The sequence below is a fragment of the Pelophylax lessonae genome (genome assembly GCF_965119305.1).
Source record: "Pelophylax lessonae genome assembly, chromosome: 3".
In the NCBI taxonomy this organism is placed as follows: domain Eukaryota; kingdom Metazoa; phylum Chordata; class Amphibia; order Anura; family Ranidae; genus Pelophylax; species Pelophylax lessonae.
Window position 1 is genome coordinate 366212350 of NC_138770.1, and position 18530 is coordinate 366230879.

Sequence of the window (18530 nt, forward strand, 5' to 3'; positions counted from 1 at the left end):
TTTTTTCCTGGTGCCCCATGCTTATCTCCAGGCGGTTAGACACACGGATATAGATAGCATTTCATGGTCAGACCATGCAATGATTTCTATGATATATAGCGCCTCCACAGCTGACTCTAAAAAACAAAGATTTTGGAAATTAAATGAAAGCTTGTTACAGATAGAAGTGAAAATGGAAGTGCAGAAGGAGCTTAAGGACTACTTCGAATGTAACGACCAAACGGGGTGTACGATTGGCACACTATGGGAAGCACACAAATCTGTAATAAGAGGAATATTAATAAAACATGGTGCAAGAATAAAAAGGGAGAGGAACAACTGCAAACATTACTGGATAAACTTAAAGTGTTAGAAACAGAGCATAAAAAAACAAAAAAAAAAAAAAAAAAAAAAGGCAAACATAGTATTAGGGGAGTTGAGTATAGTGAGAAAGCAGATACTAGATTTATTACACTACAGAGCTAAAGCCGCGACACAAATATCAAGGAAGATTGCCTATGAGTCGGGGAACAAATGCGGGAAGACTTTGGCAAGATCTATCCAGAGTCAAAAAAACAAGATCATATATCCCACAAATTGTCTCGCCAGAAGGAATCAAAAAAGTAATACCAGAACAAATAACGGAAGAGTTTAGGAATTTCTACTCAAGGCTCTATAACTTACCGGAAGTAGGTAAAACGCAAAAGGAAAGGGAAGAGTACTTACCTCAATCTGGAATACCAGACGGACTGACACCACAGTATTTCCATGTATTGGCCCCCATTTTGGGACCATACATGGAAAGACTGTTTAACCAGAGAGGTTCGGAGGGGATGCTATCAAGAGACACACTAACGGCCTATTTAACATTAATATTAAAAGAGGGAAAGGACCCAGCGAGTTGTGGAAGTTACAGGCCCATTTCGCTTCTAAATACAGACTTAAAAATTTATACCAAAATAATAGCAGCTAGAATGGCAAAGGCTTTATCAAGAATAATACATCTTGATCAGGTTGGCTTTATGGCAACGAGAGAAGCCAGAGATAGTACCAAGAGGGTCCTAAATCTGATACATATAGCCACTAAAACAGATACTCCCGTGTGTCATATGGAGCACCGACGCAGAAAAGGCTTTTGACCGGGTTGAGTGGGCCTTTATGCAGTCGGTGCTCAAGTATATAGGGGTAGGAGAATTGATGCAGGAGAGAATTTCCAGGGTATAGTCTAATCCAACAGCAAGGGTAAAGGCAAATGGGGTATTATCGGAGCCTTTCAGTATAAAAAAAATGGTACAAGACAGGGGTGCCCTTTGTCCCCACTGCTCCTTGCACTCACATTAGAACCCTTTTTGAATAAAATCAGACTTAATCCAGATATAAGGGGCATCATGATAGGGAAAGAACAATATAAGACCGCAGCATACGCGGACAATTTATTGTTTACACTGACAAAACCAGAAATTTCGATTCCGGTACTCCTGGAGGAATTCAAACAGTATGGAGAATTATCAAATTTTAAAATAAATTATGGGAAGTCTGAAGCACTGGGTGTAGGAATAGCAGAAGCAAAAAAAGGCCAGACTAAAGCAACTTTGGATTCGCATGGGTAGAGAAGGCTGTGAAGTATCTAGGAACCTATATAACCGCAGATTTGACCCAGATATACGAGCTAAACTTAATTCCCCTGATGGAAGAGACAAAGAAAACGTTGGAGCAGTGGAGAGGAGGCCTACAGTCATGGTTCGGGAGAGCAAATTTAGTAAAAATGAATATCCTACCAAAATATTTATATATAATGAGAGCACTCCCAATTAAAATACCTAATAGCTGCTTTAAAATAATAAATGGGCTGTTTGGCAGATATATTTCGGTGGGGAAAAAACCGCGGATAGCCCGTAACAGTCATTACCGAAAAGCATGGGTGGGCTAGCAGTTCCTGATCTTCGCAGATACTACCACGCTATCCATCTGAATCGAATACTAGATTGGTGGCATCATGCAGATTCGAAAAGATGGGTCCAAATAGAGCAAGCGCAGACAATGGTATCACTGAAAAGGGCAATTTGGTGCTATAAGACACTCCCTAAAACCCTGAGGACACATCCTTTATTAGGAAATACATTAAAAATAGGTTACCAACAGTCCATAAGACAAAATCTTACTACAGCAGATTCCCCGATGTATCCGATCTTGGGAAATCCTGAGTTTGTTCCCGGACTGGATAGGCAACATTTTAAAAAAACTAAGGGAAACAGGACAAGATGGCATCAAATCATATGCAAATCAGCGGATGTGGCCCCCAATATCTAAATTAACAGAGGAAGGGGGACTATATGGTCTCTACCTATGGGAGGCTCTACAACTTAGTCATTTTCTTGAGTCTTTACCTGCCCCGGAAAAATTTGAGAGGCCGTTGACACACTTTGAAAAATTATGTGAGAAAACAGGAGTTGTAGAACGGCCATTATCTATCTTCTATAAAATGCTAAACACACCATTGACCCAGCCAAGAATAAAATGGCTGGAAAAATGGAAACAAGAACTAGATATAGACATAACAGAGGTACAAAAACAGAGGATATTCAGGGCAATATTTAGGCCAACAAAATGCACTAAAATCCAAGAAATAAATTATAAGATCTTAACTAGATGGTATAATACACCAGATAAGCTACATAGGTGGTACACGCAAGAATCAGACAGATGCTGGCGATGCGAAGAAGAAGAGGGCACACTATTTCACATCTTTTGGGCTTGCCCGGAGATAAAGAAATACTGGCTAGAGATAGGACACAGTCCATAATGTAACAGGATATAAAATAGAGGGAGATGCGGCCTTCTGTCTATTACAGATATCCGAATTGTCAGTAACGAAATATGAAAAAACAGTATTGCCTCATATGATGAATGCGGCAAGAGCGTGCATACCTCTACTTTGGAGAAAAAGACAAGCCCCCTCGGTGTTTGAATGGGTAAGAAAACTAGAACATATTAATAAAATGGAAGATCTAGTGCTCTCGACACCACAAACTGGAACAGTATAAAACAATATAGAGAAATTGGAATATTTTTGTTGCTTCAGATGAGGGGAGGCAAATGTTGAGACCACCATTTCAGAATGCTGAAGCGTTATGATTTGCGCGCGGGAGAGGAGAAGTGGAGGGAGAGAGGGGCTCCCCCTCCTTTAAAGGGAAAAGGAAAGGACATTTTTTTTTTTTTTTTTTTTATGTTGATTTATATGTTTTTGTGACTGAGTTGGGAGTGAATGTGTAGGGGTAAGAATGGGGGGAGGAAGGCTGAAAAGGGGGGGAAAGAAAAGGGAAAAAGGAAGGGAATGAATGGCTAGGAAGATAAGGGGAATACATAAACAATACTCAGAGGTCAAGGGACAGTTGAGATAGAGTACAGTGAAGGGGGGCAAGGATCGAATGAATAGGAGTAGAGGAGGAGACTTGCTATCTAAACAATACCTTGTCCCCGTTAATATCTGTTAAATGATGGAGAATGAGTTGGCAGAAGCTGACAGAGGAGTAGAATAGATCTGAGATAAGAAGAATTTGTTGGAGATAATGGCTTTGTAACTGAGTAACCTTATCTTGTGTAAGACAGCATGATGTGTAATGATGTTCCCTGAAATCAAATAAAGTGATAAATACAAAAGAGAGGGGTAACGCAGTAGGGGGTCATAAAGCGAAGGTCTATTTTAGAAAAGGCTTTAAGGACGTGAGGTTAAAAAAAAAAAAAAAAAAGTAGTCCTTCCTGGATGGGTTAACGTCAGATATCGATCAGGTTATAGTAATAACATTTTAGCCAGCTTAGACTATTTTTGTGTATAGTCTAGGAGCGGTTGAGGGTCTTCTAGTTTTATCAAAGATAGAGTACAAAAGCAACGTTTGCGTCCCCTTCAAAAGGGGCAACACCCCCCAGGGTAGGGGTCACGGTATGCAACAAAAAGCGAAAGAAGGGTAATCGACCCATGTTAGTGGCATAGTAGGAAATTAAGAATAATAGGAGAGTCCTCCAAGTGTCCGACTAATATCAAGTAATGGCCACCTGGGTCGCTTACCTGTTTTTCCCCAACTAAAAAGTGACCCGCTTGAAGAAACAAATTGCTACTCCCCCCAATCTTTCCCGAACCAGGCATCTTGTAAAGTTGACTAATGCCATTAATTCCCTATCTGAAAGAAGTCATGACAGATCTTATTGATTACATGTGGAATTTTGGTACAGAAAAATCTGTTACTACAAGTCAAATATTGGGTGGATATCCCCCCCCCCCCCACTCAATTTGGTTTTGGGACTGTAAATAGATTTGAATAGAAACCTTGAAACTATTCTTCTGAGGGACCTGGTACAACCATCCTTTGCGCCTGAAGTTGGGCAAGGTAGTCATTAAATCTGCCTTCCTTTGGTCTCAAACTGGCAGTTTGGAGGGTAAAAAGGCAAGGAGGCAGCAAGGATATAAATTCTATTTTGTACCACTTCGAAATGACAGAATAACCCCAAAACGCCATAAGACTTCCCCCACTCAGAGTTGGAGTACACCTCATTGTAAAGAGAACTTCTGGGAATGCTCGGTGGGAAAGAGCTTCCAATGAAAGCAAGTGTTAAGCATAGTTTTTGAATTTGATGCCAGGGTTGAATAAAAAGATCCCTTTCTTCACAGAAAAGAAGAAGCCACAGGAGTAGGAGACTTTTGTTTTTTCTTCTTATGGGGTAGGGGTATTTTTCCCCTAGTTACTTCATTTTTAAATTTGTCAAGAGATTCCTCAAAGAATAGAAAACGCTTCCTACAAGCATGTTCAAACCAACAAGCTTTTAGCCACAAACACCTGAGATTCTGAGACTTGTTCATGCACAGGTCATATACATTCAGAGGAAGAAAAGAATGTAAAGATGTACAGGATAAGGTAGGCGACAGGGTTAATATACAGGTCACTGCAGAGAAAGGATCGAGCTGAGATATACTGGGTGGTGGTGAAAGGGTTAAAAAAATTCATTCTGTAGTCCTCCTCCCTCCAACGTAAGAGGTAGGCTCTGCAATATAAACACTACACTGTTTACATTTGTGACCATTGGGATTGGTCATCAAGTTTACAGAACCGCCCAGATGGGTTTTTTTTACAGTGTCTGTGACCTAAGCCATCAAAGGATTCAATTCACAGTCATAAATGGGAACAACCAGCGCCCAAGGCAGATTCCTGCAGTGCTGACATTATACAATAGTGCTGCAGAAATAATGTTCACCAATTTTCTGTTCATAAAGGAACAAAAAAATACATCTGAAGAAGGAGCGCTTTTCTTTTTTTTATTTCTTTTTTTCAACTAAATTCCAGTACTACAAGGCAGTTAAACAATGATAGACGGGAAAAAATTGCATTAAACATTTGTTAAAGAATGATAGAATAAATAAAAACTAACAAAACAAATCATAAATCCATCTTTACCATTTCCCCCAAAGTCCTTTAAAATAGACATGCCCTTGTTATTGTATTCTCTTGGTCAAATATGTTGAATGTAACTTGGAAATTGTCCCATGAATGATGTCACCATATTGGTGATTGATACTGCTTTGTAGTGCACTGTTAAAACCTTCCTGAAAATCCATCAAAAAAAAAAAAATTATGCTATTTTCACTTATTTACACAACTAGCATAGGGCATGTTCTTGAACACCAGCTTTAAACCATATTTTTTTTTTTTTTTTTTAAAAACATTAACAAAAGAAGCCAGATTTTAATGATACAGCAAATGAGGCCACTGGTATATCAATACAGGTAGCTTAGATCCACATCCAGGTGGCACTGACATCAGGGAACACTCCAAAACCAGTTGCTGCATAAGAGTGGTTGCCACTGACAAAAGCTTGAAATAAGCCGTGTTCACAGGGGAGGGGATTATGGCATTGCCGCAGTTCTTAACTAGGACATCTTGCAGCAATAAAAAGGAGCACAGCCAAGGAAGGCATAGAACAATTCATGAGACATCTGTGGGTACAAAAATAAAAAAATTGCAGTTAGGAAAATATAATTATTCAAATTACCTTGCAGATTAGGAACAAATCATCTATGCCAACATTAGGTTGGAACATACAGGACAAACCTACTGTTAGTGTTTTAAATACATTGGTGAGAGGTTGGTGTGAATACACTATCATTCATATTACAACTGAGCATAAAAAGTGCCTTCTCTGCAGGAATGTAATGACTTCATTGGTATTCAAAAGGTATTATTGATCTCTGAGAATTGTGTACTTTGTGAATCCTAGTTCTGTTCAATGTTTGGTAAAAAATACAATCTGTCTGGCGTTTGTTAACAGTACAATGAGTACAGAGAAACCTTCCCCTGTAGCAATCAATACATCACTATTTTGATGTCTGCATCTGCCAAGTGGTAACCCAGGAGTATGGAAACCAAGGGATTAACAGTTCCAAGAATGTAACAGTGGTTGGACAAGGAATGGCTGCCAGCCAAAAAAAAAGTCTGGTGTACAAACTCCCTTTGTAAAGCTCAGCTGATCTATTAAACTGTGTACCAGACAGCAAGTGGTTATTTGCAGTATAGTGCAACCAGAAGCCTATCACAAACACAAATGTATACCTCTTAGTTTAATCCATTCCTGCTGAGTGTACACACATATACAGCCTCACAGAAGTGGGTCTTTATCCATGGGACTGCATGTATGTGTACTTGTGTTGAGTGTATTGCACAGCGTATTTCCAGCACAGAGACCAGGCAAAGATTGGTTCCCGATCACCTGATCAGTCACCGTTTAGCCCGCCCTTTTTTTTCCCCTCTCTCTCCTCCTGGAGGAAAAAAAATAAATAAAAAATGTAGGTCATGGTAAGGGTTAGAAGCCAGGGTCAGTGAATTTTAGGTAGGATTGAAATTTTTTTTTTTTTTTTTTTTTTTAATATAATGGGGTTTTATTTAGGATAATAAAAATCAAAAATGCACACTTGTGTCTGGGCCCTACAACAGATGCAAACAATATACACATGTGGTATCACTGTGATCGTCAGAAGGATAATTTATTTTTGGCTGTTTTTTGCCATTAGGTTATGGTATTGGCCATGAGCCGCCTTTTCTGGGGTCCCACCAATGGTGATCTTGGCTCCTTATCTTCCGTTTGCCCCATAGCAAGAAGCTTGCTATGGGGGCACAGTGGGTGCTCACTCCCAAGCTGTGTTTGTCCCTGGAGCTGCACTCAACAGACACACATAGCAGGGCTTTGCCTGACCCACCATGCATTGGATTGACAGCAGCAGAAGCCAATGGTTCCTGCTCTTTCCCAAATCCCTGTGTGAGGAGGAAGAGGGGAGAAGAGATGCAGCCATGCACAGTTCTGGATCTCTTCCCCCCCGCTCTTCCGCATCCCACACAGGGAAAAAAGAGAAGGGGTGGGGTACAGAAACCCAAACATTTTTTTACCTTCATGCAAGAATTGAACTAAAGGTTTTGACTTTATAACTACTTTCAAAATGAAATAATTTTCACACAGCAGGATGCACAACTTCTAATGCATGAAACCAAGTGTCATTTTAGAAACTCATTACAACTGAATGAAATGACAGGGTTAGGCATCTCTTTTTTCAAGCTACTGCAGAAGAAGGTTTGTGAGAATAGACCTTTCTTCTTTAGCTCTCACTGTATAATATGAAGAGTTCCCACCACTGCTACCCAATATAAAATAATAAAAAAAAAAAAAAGTCCACATCTGCCTGTAGCTTACTGGGAGGATTTGGTTTCTTGTTTAAGGCAGCATCGGGCAGGGTCTGATCACTAATCATTTTTCCTATTATCTGTTACAATGACGGGGATATCTCCCCTCCCTGTCTGGTCCAACCAGGTAAAGTCAACACTTCGCTGTAAGCCAACTTCTTTAGTTTGCAATCACATGAAACTTAGCAAGCCCTAGCTCACAAGAGAGTACTCTAGCGTAAGCCTATGTGAAGGCCATCGTTTGCCCACACAGGGATGCACAGGTGTTTCATGCATCCTTGTAGAGGCAGTTTCATTTTCAATTGGGATGCAGCAGCTGCATGGACATAGCTATTACTCCCAATTTGACAGACGTGCACTTGCACAGCCCTGAACACCCCGTCCGCTGTCAAATTGGGAGAAACGACTTTCCAGATGGCAGCGGGTGACGTCCGCTGAAGAAGTCTCCGCCCATTGGGAGACGAAAGGCATACGGGGGGGGGAAGGTGGAGCTACTGACGTCACCCGCTGCCATCTGGAAAGTGGTGAGATCCGAGGAGGACTCGCCGGAAAACCTGTTACTTACATGCCGTTTTTCCATCCATTTACAAGTAAGAGGCTGTCTATTTTCATGCATTCTGAATAAAAGTTATCAGTATTACGCTATGGTTCTGCCCATTTGTATTTCCATATATGTGTATGAGCGGAGCCAATAAGGGATAAGTGGACCCAGGAAGTATATACTGATTTGGAGTGCTTGCTGATTGGTGTATCTGCCTAAGAGGGAGTTCGTTTTGGGTATACAGTCTGTGCAGCCTGCACAAGGAGTTTATGCTTGATTCCAGTGTTCTTAAGGTGAGAGGCCAATTCTGCAGGTGGTGGATTTTAGTGCACTGAGAGCACCAATTGTTCCATCTAGGATCCCCCCTTTTTTTTCACCCTTACCACACGGGCATTGTATGGACTGTTCCTATTGCATGGACCCCTTTCCAATAATTCAGTTTCTTCCAATATTTTAGTATTTGTTTTCGGTCTGATTGTTCAGCGCTGCACTATTTATTATTTTTTCCTGCTTATTGGTTTTATAGTTTGACCTGAGTGTTCAGCAGCTTCAAACTTATTTGCATTTTCTGTGCGCTGATATTTTCTATACTTGATTGATTGCCTGCACAGCAATGCATGAAACACCTGTGCAACCCTGCGTGGTTAAACACAGCCCTTGCATGGATGTACACTTCACCTTTGCGAACGAGGCCTTAGGGCCCATGCACACAGGACGTTTACATTACAGCTGCTGTTAGAGGCATCTGACTTTTTTTTACTGCTTCTAGATGCCCCTCCACGTTAGCCTATGTGTCCATGCACACAAACTTTCAGCGGTGTTTGGAGGCAAAAAAAAAAAAAAAGATACAATAAGCCTGTGCGTTCAGGAGCAGAAGCTGTTGAGCTGTAAAAAGGCAGCTAAACGCTGAACATTTTTACATTAAAGGGAGTGCTTTTACTTCAAAAACATTAACGCCAAAAAATGCGCATAAATGCTAGTCAAAAACGCGGCTAAAAGCATGTTTTTACAGCTGCTTTTTTCCTTGCATCAGCGCTGGAGATTTTTTAAATGTCCTGTGTGCACAAGGCCTTAGACTGAAGAGATGACAGATTTGTGACATATGTGTAGCTAGATAACAGAAGATGATCTGGGATTGGCAGGTATAAATCATTTGATAAAAGAATAAAAAAAACAAAAAAAAAAAACACACCACGAACCATACACTTTAAAATTCTTGAGGATCTGAAGTTGGATACAAAAAATTTGTGTGCTTGATTAACATTCACAGCCTGGAGAGCAACTATAGGAAGGGACACAAGCTGTGCATTGTGTGCAAAACAAGTCAAGATCAATAAATGTTAAATAATTTCACTAACAATGTGAAACCATCTATGGGAAGCAGGCCAGTTTACTTCAAACAGCAATCATGGAATTACAGCTGTATTACTATAGCATAACATTCTAATACAAGTCATGAATACTGAAGCAGGATTACAATGTATTCTGAATCGGCAGTATGAAAACTAGCAAAAACAAATCCCAAAAAACACAAGAGTCAAGAAAATATACTTACAGCTAGCAGGCTGTTCTCCATATCGTCGCATAATCTGATCATGAGTGAACTTCACAAAAGCATCATATTGCTCTTTAGAGATAAGGAAAAAAAAAATTAAGTCATTTGCTACCAAGATACATTTCGATGTGCATTTCAAAAGAAGCAATGCAAAATGGACATGTTTGAGCTAACAACCAGCCTACAGCAAGCAGGCCAGTTCAACAAATGCTGTAGGGAAAAAAAAAAAAAAAAAAAAATCAGATGTGCATTTCATCTGCACGATACTGCTGCAAAGCATTTTACTTTCTGTGCACTTTCATATGCATATAATTTGTGCCTTTATAAACCTCCCCCAGCATCTTCTAGTCACATGAATGTATACAAAAACGTGAAAATAAAAACCGCTAGGCAAAAGTAAAATTGCTGAATGACTAGTAAAACCGCTATATAGAAGGCTGCCAAAAATGTTTTTTGTAAACCTATATTTTATATTATACACAAACAAAAAAATTGCTCAATTATTGGAATGACATGACTTTGAACCAGAATCCATTTGAGTATAAAAAATTAATGCCAGCCATACATGGAATCAAAATTCAGCCAGTTCAGCAGGGATCAGCTGAATTGCGGTCCATGTTTGGGCACCCGGGGTGTGCATTAGTCAATCTACCAATACCAAAAAGACAGGCAGTCAGTACATCGGGACTTTTAACATACATACCTTAATTTGTAGACAATAACTTTGACACAGACTAAATATACATTAATTTGGGTTATTTTTACCAAACAAATGTAACATTTTGGCCAAAGGCCAAAATTTATGTTTAACTAAATTTTTTAGCAGAAACTAAGGAAAACCATGTTATTTTAATTTTTTTAGAATTTTTGAATTTTTTTTTTCCAATAAAAAAAAACACACTGATTAAAGCGGCTGTAAACCTCATGAAATCTGAACAAAGCACATATCTGTAGAGTCAATTCTGACAAGTTTTCCCTACGAGATACATTTGTGACAGGGAGGAAAGCTCAGCACATAGTTTGTCTATTCAGAACACAGCTCTGCATGTTCCTTCTTCCTGTGCAGTGTGTGGAAGAGTGTGTCCCTTTCCTCCAATCAGTTTTCACACATTGTATAAAAGCTGTTAACTGCAGCTCTCCACCCCCTCCTCTCTGCTCCCGACAGATGCAGAAGGATTTGATAACAATTGTGCACTTAGAAGGGATGTAGAGATGGCAGCAGATAAACAGGTAAAAAAACTTAATCTCTATCACCTGAGGTTATTCAATTCACTGGGTATGTGTGAGGGTTTACAACTTTACTACCAAAAGCTCTGTCTCCAAAAGAAAATACAAATTTATATTGGGTACAGTGTTGCATGAGTGAGTAAATATCAAGTGTGAGAGCACTAAAGGCCTGGACAAGAGAAGGGTTAAAGAGTCCGGTCTTGAGGTGGTAAAAGTTTAAAGCCGCAAGTTCAGACACCCTCCAATACAGGAGAATAGCAACAAGAAAGACAACCTTATTGGAAGAGGAGGGAGGGAAACATCCCAAATATGTTCAAAGGACAGCCTTTGATAAACTGACAACACCAGATTGAGGTCCTACAGAGTCAACGGAGATCGTATAAGTGGTACAATGTGAGTTACTCTCTGGAAAAAAAAAAAATCTCTGACCAAGGGAAGGGTAGCTAGTAGTCTTTGAAAAAGTACAGCAGTGGTAGAAACTTTACCCTTAAAAAAGGAAAAATTCAGTTTAGGAAAAAATTGAATTTTTGACTTGCCATTTCTCTAATGTTCATTGATGAACACAGCTCCTGATATTCTTAACCATTGGGTTATGCTGTCCCCTACAGGAGTAGGACAATAGGCAGAAAAAAAAAAAAGAAATGACTGGACTACGCCTATGGGCAGTCCCGGGGGTATACTACCCTCTCTTTGCTCTAGTTACTCAGTTTGTTACAAGCAGTGTCAGAAGAATTACAACTCCAGAGGGGTGGACGCTGTGTCCATCAATAAACATCAGAGAAATGGATTTTACGGCAAAAAACAGTGTGAAACATGAGGGGTGGGAACAGCAAGAAAAAATTCCCAAAGCTAAACCGTAGCCAACCAGGTAACAGGAGCTCAACCAAAAAAAAAAAAAAAATCTGGAGCCCACCTGAAAACATTACACCCCCAAAGAGGAAACCGGTCCTCTAAACAGCAGCCTGCAACCTTGCGTCGAAAAGAAGCATCTGCAGATGCCAACACATCCACTTTAAAAAAAAGTTTGTGAAAGTATGCACCGACGACCAGGTGGCCGCCTTGCAAAGGGTAGCTTATTAGTCAGACGCCAGATGATGGGAGGCCCAGGAAGCACTAAGCGCCAGAGTAGAGTGCGCCTTGACAGGCAAAGGAGGAACCTGACCCTTGATTGAGTAGGTCTGAGTCACCGTCTGTTTGATCTGGAAATGGTCACGGAGGAAGCAGGCAGTCCTTTCAGAGGCCCATCTGTGAGCACAAATAATGAGCCTGCCTTCCTTAAAAAAAAAAAAAAAAAAAAAAAAAAGACTCCATAGCTGGCAGGTACACCCGAATTGTCCGAACCACATCCAGGGCATCCAACCCAATTTCCTTAGGATGTTTTGGCCAGGGACACAGGAAGAGCAGCATAAGGTCATCATTCAAATGGAAATCAGAGACAACCTTTGGAAGGAACGACAGACGGGGAAAAGAACCACTTTATCTCTGTAAACCACCAAGGGGGACAAGATAACGCCGCCAAATCAGACACCCTGCGCACAGAGGTGATCACCACCAAAAAGGCCACCTTCATGGAAAGCGTAAGCAGGGGGGGGGGGGGGGGGGGATCTCCCAAAGATTTTCAAAAGGAGGCTTCTGGAGAGCACCAAGTTGAGGTCCCAAGGTGGTAACGGAGACCGCACTGGAGGAGCAAAGTGTCGAACCCCCTGAAGAAAGGTACGCACCAGGGAGTGTGTGTGTGGCCCAAGTTCGTTGAAAGACCACCAAGGCCGAAACCTGGCCCTTGATGGTACTCAAAGCCAATATTTCTGCTGAAAAAGAGCCAGTGTGAACCCCAAGAGACTCACACCGCGAAATGCAAGTTTTCCACATATGATTGTAGATCTTCCTAGAGGTAGACTTCCTGGCTTTCAACAATGTTGGAATCACCAACTCAGACAAAACCCCTATCCTTCAGCACCTGGCTTTCAACAGCCAAGCCGTCAAAGCCAGCAAGTAAAGCAGGATGGAAGATCGGCCCTAAGAAGTAGTCTCCAAGGGACGTCTGTGTACCAAAACCTGCAAGGCCAGTCCGGAGCCACTAAAATTACTGGAATCCCTTCTATCTCAATCCTGCGTTAAAGTCTCGTCAGAGGCTCGAGAGGAGGGAAGGCATAAATCAGACGATACTGGCCCCATGGGTCCACCAGCACGTCTATGGTGTCCGCCAGAGGATCCTCTCCAAGGCCATCCCGAACTACTTGTTCAGACAAAAGGACAATCCAAGAACTTTGTCATATGCTGATAGAATGCAGAGTTGCAACATTCTGGAGTGAAAAGGTGCATGGGACTGCAGCATAAACAAAAAGATGCCTTGAAATTCAATTTTTTGTCTGTGGGATTACCTAAACACTGGAGCCATAAGCATCTTATTCAAGACAAAACAGGATCCACAGCCAGGACTGTACTTTTTATCCTCCACTGGATATTGTTGAGAAAATATTGTTCTAGTTCAGATACCAGACCTCGGACAATTCCTCTTCTCTAGGAGGGTGTAATGGAAAGGATTTGGCTGGTTTGGGAGCCTTCCATGACCCTGTCGCCAAAAGCCGAGGGGGCTCTGACAGCAACAGCTTCAAGTTCTTGGCCTCAATGCACGTGAATACTCACAAATACAAAAAAGAAAAAAAAAGGTCTGGAAAAAGTAGATGCTCAAACAGGAGTATTGTGTGCAAGAGGCCAAAAGGAGATGCTCAAACAGGAGTATCATGTGCAAGAGGCCTTATATCTTTACAGGTATCCACAAGTTGTTCCAACACAGTGGACAAATATGTAAATTTCTCCCTTGTACATGAAAAAGTACCCCAGGAATAAAACCCTGAAAGAGTAAGTGAAAAACCAGGATGTCTATTCTGTATCAGAACTGGCCTGAAAGAATTTGTAAAAAAAGGAAGACTATCACCAGCCCTATGATGGGCTTCAAGTTTCCCAGGTTTCTAGACACCCAAAAACCATCAAACTGTACTTCAGAAGAGGTAAAGTATCACCAGGATTGGATACAGTGGGGGGAGGTGGCCTCATGGTGTCCCACTTTCTGGAGGCTGAAGGCCCCATGGTGCACTATGGCCTGTGCTCCACAGAGGATGCACCCAACACGGTCAGTGTCCCAGATCCAAAGGAATCTAATATGGTGTCCGCACACGCAGTCCACCCAAGTTGGCCAAGTCTGCGCTGCAGACCAGGCAGGCCACGTGTGGACTCACTACTCAAGACAATTGTGCCCTCTGGCAGGCGTCACAACTGACTCAAACACCCCTGCGCCCAGCCATGGCAGGAGAGTCCTCAAAACTATGCTGACATTCTCCAAAGACAAAAAGGTGAGAAGACAGCACCAGGGAACACAAGCCAGGGGCTACCACTTACAATGAAAACATTGCAGAGCTGAGGAATTGCTCAATCTTCACCTCTGTATGTCAGACATTTACCCCTGGGTCTTCAGGAAAAAAAGGGCTTCACCAAAGCAGAATACAGCACTGGATCTGCATTTTATTAGTTAAACTCCCTACCAAGGGGGCCTTTTCTACAGGATCCTGTGCTTGCAGCAGCTTACAAGTGGCCTCTGTTCTCCATGGGGTTCAGATACAACCCCACTATGAATTGAGGTCTGTAGGGGTTGATCAGAATAAATTAAACACTGCTTCACAAGATATAGAAAATGTTATACTATAGAATAAATCTCTCTCTCTATAGAGCTCTATCTAGATTCTATCTTAAAGAGGAGTTCTAGTTACATGTAGTAAAAATAAAAAAAGTCACTCACCTGTCCCACGATCCAGTGGTGTGGTCACCCCAGCTCATCCCCATTCAGATCTGGGACCTATCAGTGTCCCAGAAGACTGCAGGGGGGAGGGAGGAAGGAGAACTTCTATTGCAGAGTGCTGCGGCACTTGGGAACAGAAGTGGGAAGCGGGTACCTGTCAAAAATTGGGTACCCGCTCCCGCCCCCCCCCGGCTCCCCAAAAAGCAGAACTTTCCCTTTTGGGTAGCGCTCGGCTTTAAGTAAATTAGGCAGTGTGAGGAGTTATTCTGAGTTGTCAGTGTCCAATCGTCTGGAGGTGGAGCATAACTGATGTATAACTGAGGGGGAAAAAAAGGCACCCAAAAGCTCATAACTACAAACTTTACAATAAAGTGATTTAAACCTACAGAAAAATCACATACCCGCCAGTTTTGTGGTCAATATTTCTTCATATTCTTCACGAACTTTATCTTCCCTTTCTTTAAGAAGACGTTCACATATCATTCCAACTTGTCTTAGAGTAAACAAAGGCTGTTCTTTACGCAACTGTGAAGACGATGTGGATGTGCCTACAAGACAATTTGATATTGCAAGTTTCAAAACATTTTTACTGAAACCAATAAAAAGGAAAAAAAAAAAAAAAAAAGTACATCGCAACTGGCCCCAAAACATAAAATTTTCTGACTAAGTGCATAATGCATTAAAAACTATTCGGACAATATGTTACACATATAAAATGAAAAGGACAACATCCAGCAAGTTAAAACACTATAGCACAGTTGAGACCCAGTCACACTATGGCACCACGGTAACATACACACACTTTAGCACAATGCACGTTATGTGCACTGGTGCGATGCACTGCCATTAAAAAATGACCTTGCCGACTGAAATGAATCATATTGGCAGTGCACTGCAACACAGCTATCAGCAATGCGCTGGGGTGACATTCAAAAAAAAAAAAAAAAATATCACACCAACACCAGCACATTCGGGCTCTTCTGAGGCACTACGCAATCGTATTTAGAGGCCTCCAATTTCACAAGTGGTCACTGGTCCGCTCAAACCCCACTTTGGTTTAATGCAAATTTAACAGAATTTCAACCATTACCAGATTCTTGCCTATGGGCTGCCAAAGGTATTAAGTATCTAGTGATGTATGTGATAGACACATTGTTCACATTTGATAGGCTAAAAAAAAAATTTGGATTACCAAATTCCTTTCTTTCGGTTCCTGCAGCTCCGACGCATCTATGGGTTACAATTCAAGGCCCTCACAGTTCGCTTGGAACCTGATGATTTTGAATTCCTCCTTCGGGACGACACGCTCTATAAACCGCTTTCTACAATTTACAAAGCATTGCAACCCTCTATCCATGTAGGCCCTGAAGCTCTGAATACCCTATGGCACGCAGAGGAGCAGCTTGATAGTGAGGATTGAGAGCATATGTGGGAATACTCATTTCATCAATAACAGTGTCCAGAAGTAGACTTATTCAGTTTAAAATACTGCACAGAAGCTAATTTACACCACAACCGTTAGATCATATATACCCCCTGCTAATGTTAGAGATGCCCAAGTGATCCTGCTGCCCTCTAGAGCAGTGTTTTTCAACTCCGGTCCTCAGGGCACACTAACAGGCCAGGTTTGCAAGAAAACTGAAATACATCACAGGTGATATCATTTGCTGCTCAGTGATTGCAGTATACTAGTCTGCATCTCCCCAAGGTAATACTAACAAAAATCTGGCCTGTTAGTGTGCCCTGAGGACCGGAGTTGGGAAACACTGCTCAAGAGGACAACCTACTTTTACCAGGGCTGCCCCACAAAGTTTGAGAAGGTCTGAAACCTATGGATAGACTCCACTGTTAAATGACCAAAATGCTGATGGCTTAAACCCATCTCAGGGCGATAACTATATCAACCTTTGGTATGGGATTGACTTTAGAAGGCAGTTGTAACATCTAGGGATGCACCGAAATGAAAATTCTGGGCCGAAACCGAAAATGCAGGATGCCCTTGGCCGAAAATTACTTTTTCCCCCAAATAATTTTAAATTAGATAGAAGAGGGGCATACGCAGCGACGTACACCTGTTGCTGCCACCCTGTCACTGTATATGTAGTGTGACGGGTTGGCAAGAGGTTAATTTAATTACCAATGATATTTGTATTATGCAGCATGAGGGGGTTAATGTATGGTCACTGATGCATTAGTGACTGACCAGTGGCAGTTTCTCAGCTTTCAGCGTCCGCTTCAGCGTCCCCCTCAGCAGTACACCCCCCCCGCCTCAGCGTCCCTCCCCATCCCAAGGATGCGATCCCCTTACTCTCACTCTGCTCCTCCGGTCACTGTCTTTCCTTTCAAAAGACCCGCCTCTGGCTGGCGGCCCGCTTCCCCGTGATGTCACTACTACTACTACAATCTGTGCAATTGTGCATGAATGAACACACCGGGCGAGCAGCTAATAGCTATAACTATGTGAGCGCTTCACTTCCCTGTCAAGAGGAGATAACCGCATGACAGGGGAGTTAAGCGCTCACATAGTTATAGCCATTAGCGGCCGCTCGCCCGCCCGCCCTCCCGCCCGGTGTGTCAGTTCATTCATGCACATGAAGTATGTAGTAGGGACATCACTGAGAGGCGGGCAGCCTGCCAGAGGCGGGACTTTTCAAACCCGCGCTGCGCCCTCCTCCTTTCTCACGGCGGCCATTAATTTCGGCATTTTTAACCCATTTTCGGCCGAAATGGGATAGGCTCATTTTCGGCCTAAAATTTCGGTGCATCCCTAGTAACATCCCTATACAGATCTAGGAGTAGCTGACAAACTACTGACCACATGGTTAACTGTCCTAGTGTGTAGTGAGGAGCACAGTGTTATTGGGATTTATTGGTCCTATGATATGTTCCTACTGGTGTAACCTGAACACAGACTTGATAGTAGCTAGTAGTGGTACTAGTTGTGTTTTATCAACTGTTCGTTCTACTGTTTGTATACCTGCTAGTCGGGAAATGCTCCAAGGCTATGTTTTGCATTTAAAATTTCAAAACTCTTGATAAAAGAAGTGCCATATGGCACTGTAGGGAACGAGGCCTGGTACTGTATGGAACAGGAAAAGGAAGATTCCTATTAAGGCGTACGCCTTAAAGCAAAAACGTAAATATTTATATGAACATTCTGATCAGTACACATTTGATGTGTTGATGAATGTTGTCCAAAAGTACTTTAAAAAATTGTTTGCTTTTAACATCTATTTTGGAACCAATGGACTTTCTGAATAAAAACCACATTAAGGCCAGGCTTCACACTTATGCAAACTGGATGCAGGTTTCTACACATCCAATTTGCATGACAGGAGACTGTGACCGACTCTCAATGGAGCCGAGTCACACTGCTCCGGGGTGGCCAGTCTGCACTGAAAAAAGGTCCTGTGCATCTTTGGCTCTGTTTCAGGTCCGAATTCAGGCAAAAATTAGATCCGATTTGCACCTGAAATGGAGAACAGGGATGAACCGGACCCCTGCTGAGGGTCACGGTTGCAGGTAGTGTGAATCTGGCCTCACAAATTCAAAGAATAAAATTGTAAAAAAAAAAAAAAAAAAAATACCTACAGGAGGCTGATAAACACTGTAGACCCTTAGGTTGGCCACAGGCTGGCTAATCCATCTTCACCTGCTCAGCGAGGGAGCACCAGGGGCCTCTACATCTATAGTCCTGGTGAAGTTGGAAGC

The 18530-nt window shown here is 41.9% G+C and overlaps 1 protein-coding gene across 1 annotated transcript in view; it reads right to left on the minus strand.

The window, feature by feature from the left end:
- Positions 1–5273: 5273 nt before the first annotated feature.
- The window catches only part of AKIRIN2 (akirin 2), a 30609-nt gene continuing 17352 nt past the window's right edge, over positions 5274–18530 (minus strand). The window contains exons 3-5 of the mRNA XM_082252592.1: positions 15221–15367; positions 9797–9868; positions 5274–5965 (exon numbers count right to left, since the gene is read on the minus strand). Of these exons, the coding sequence (XP_082108718.1) occupies positions 5955–5965; positions 9797–9868; positions 15221–15367 (230 nt within the window). The 3' untranslated portion in view covers positions 5274–5954. The remainder of the gene's footprint in view (positions 5966–9796; positions 9869–15220; positions 15368–18530) is intronic.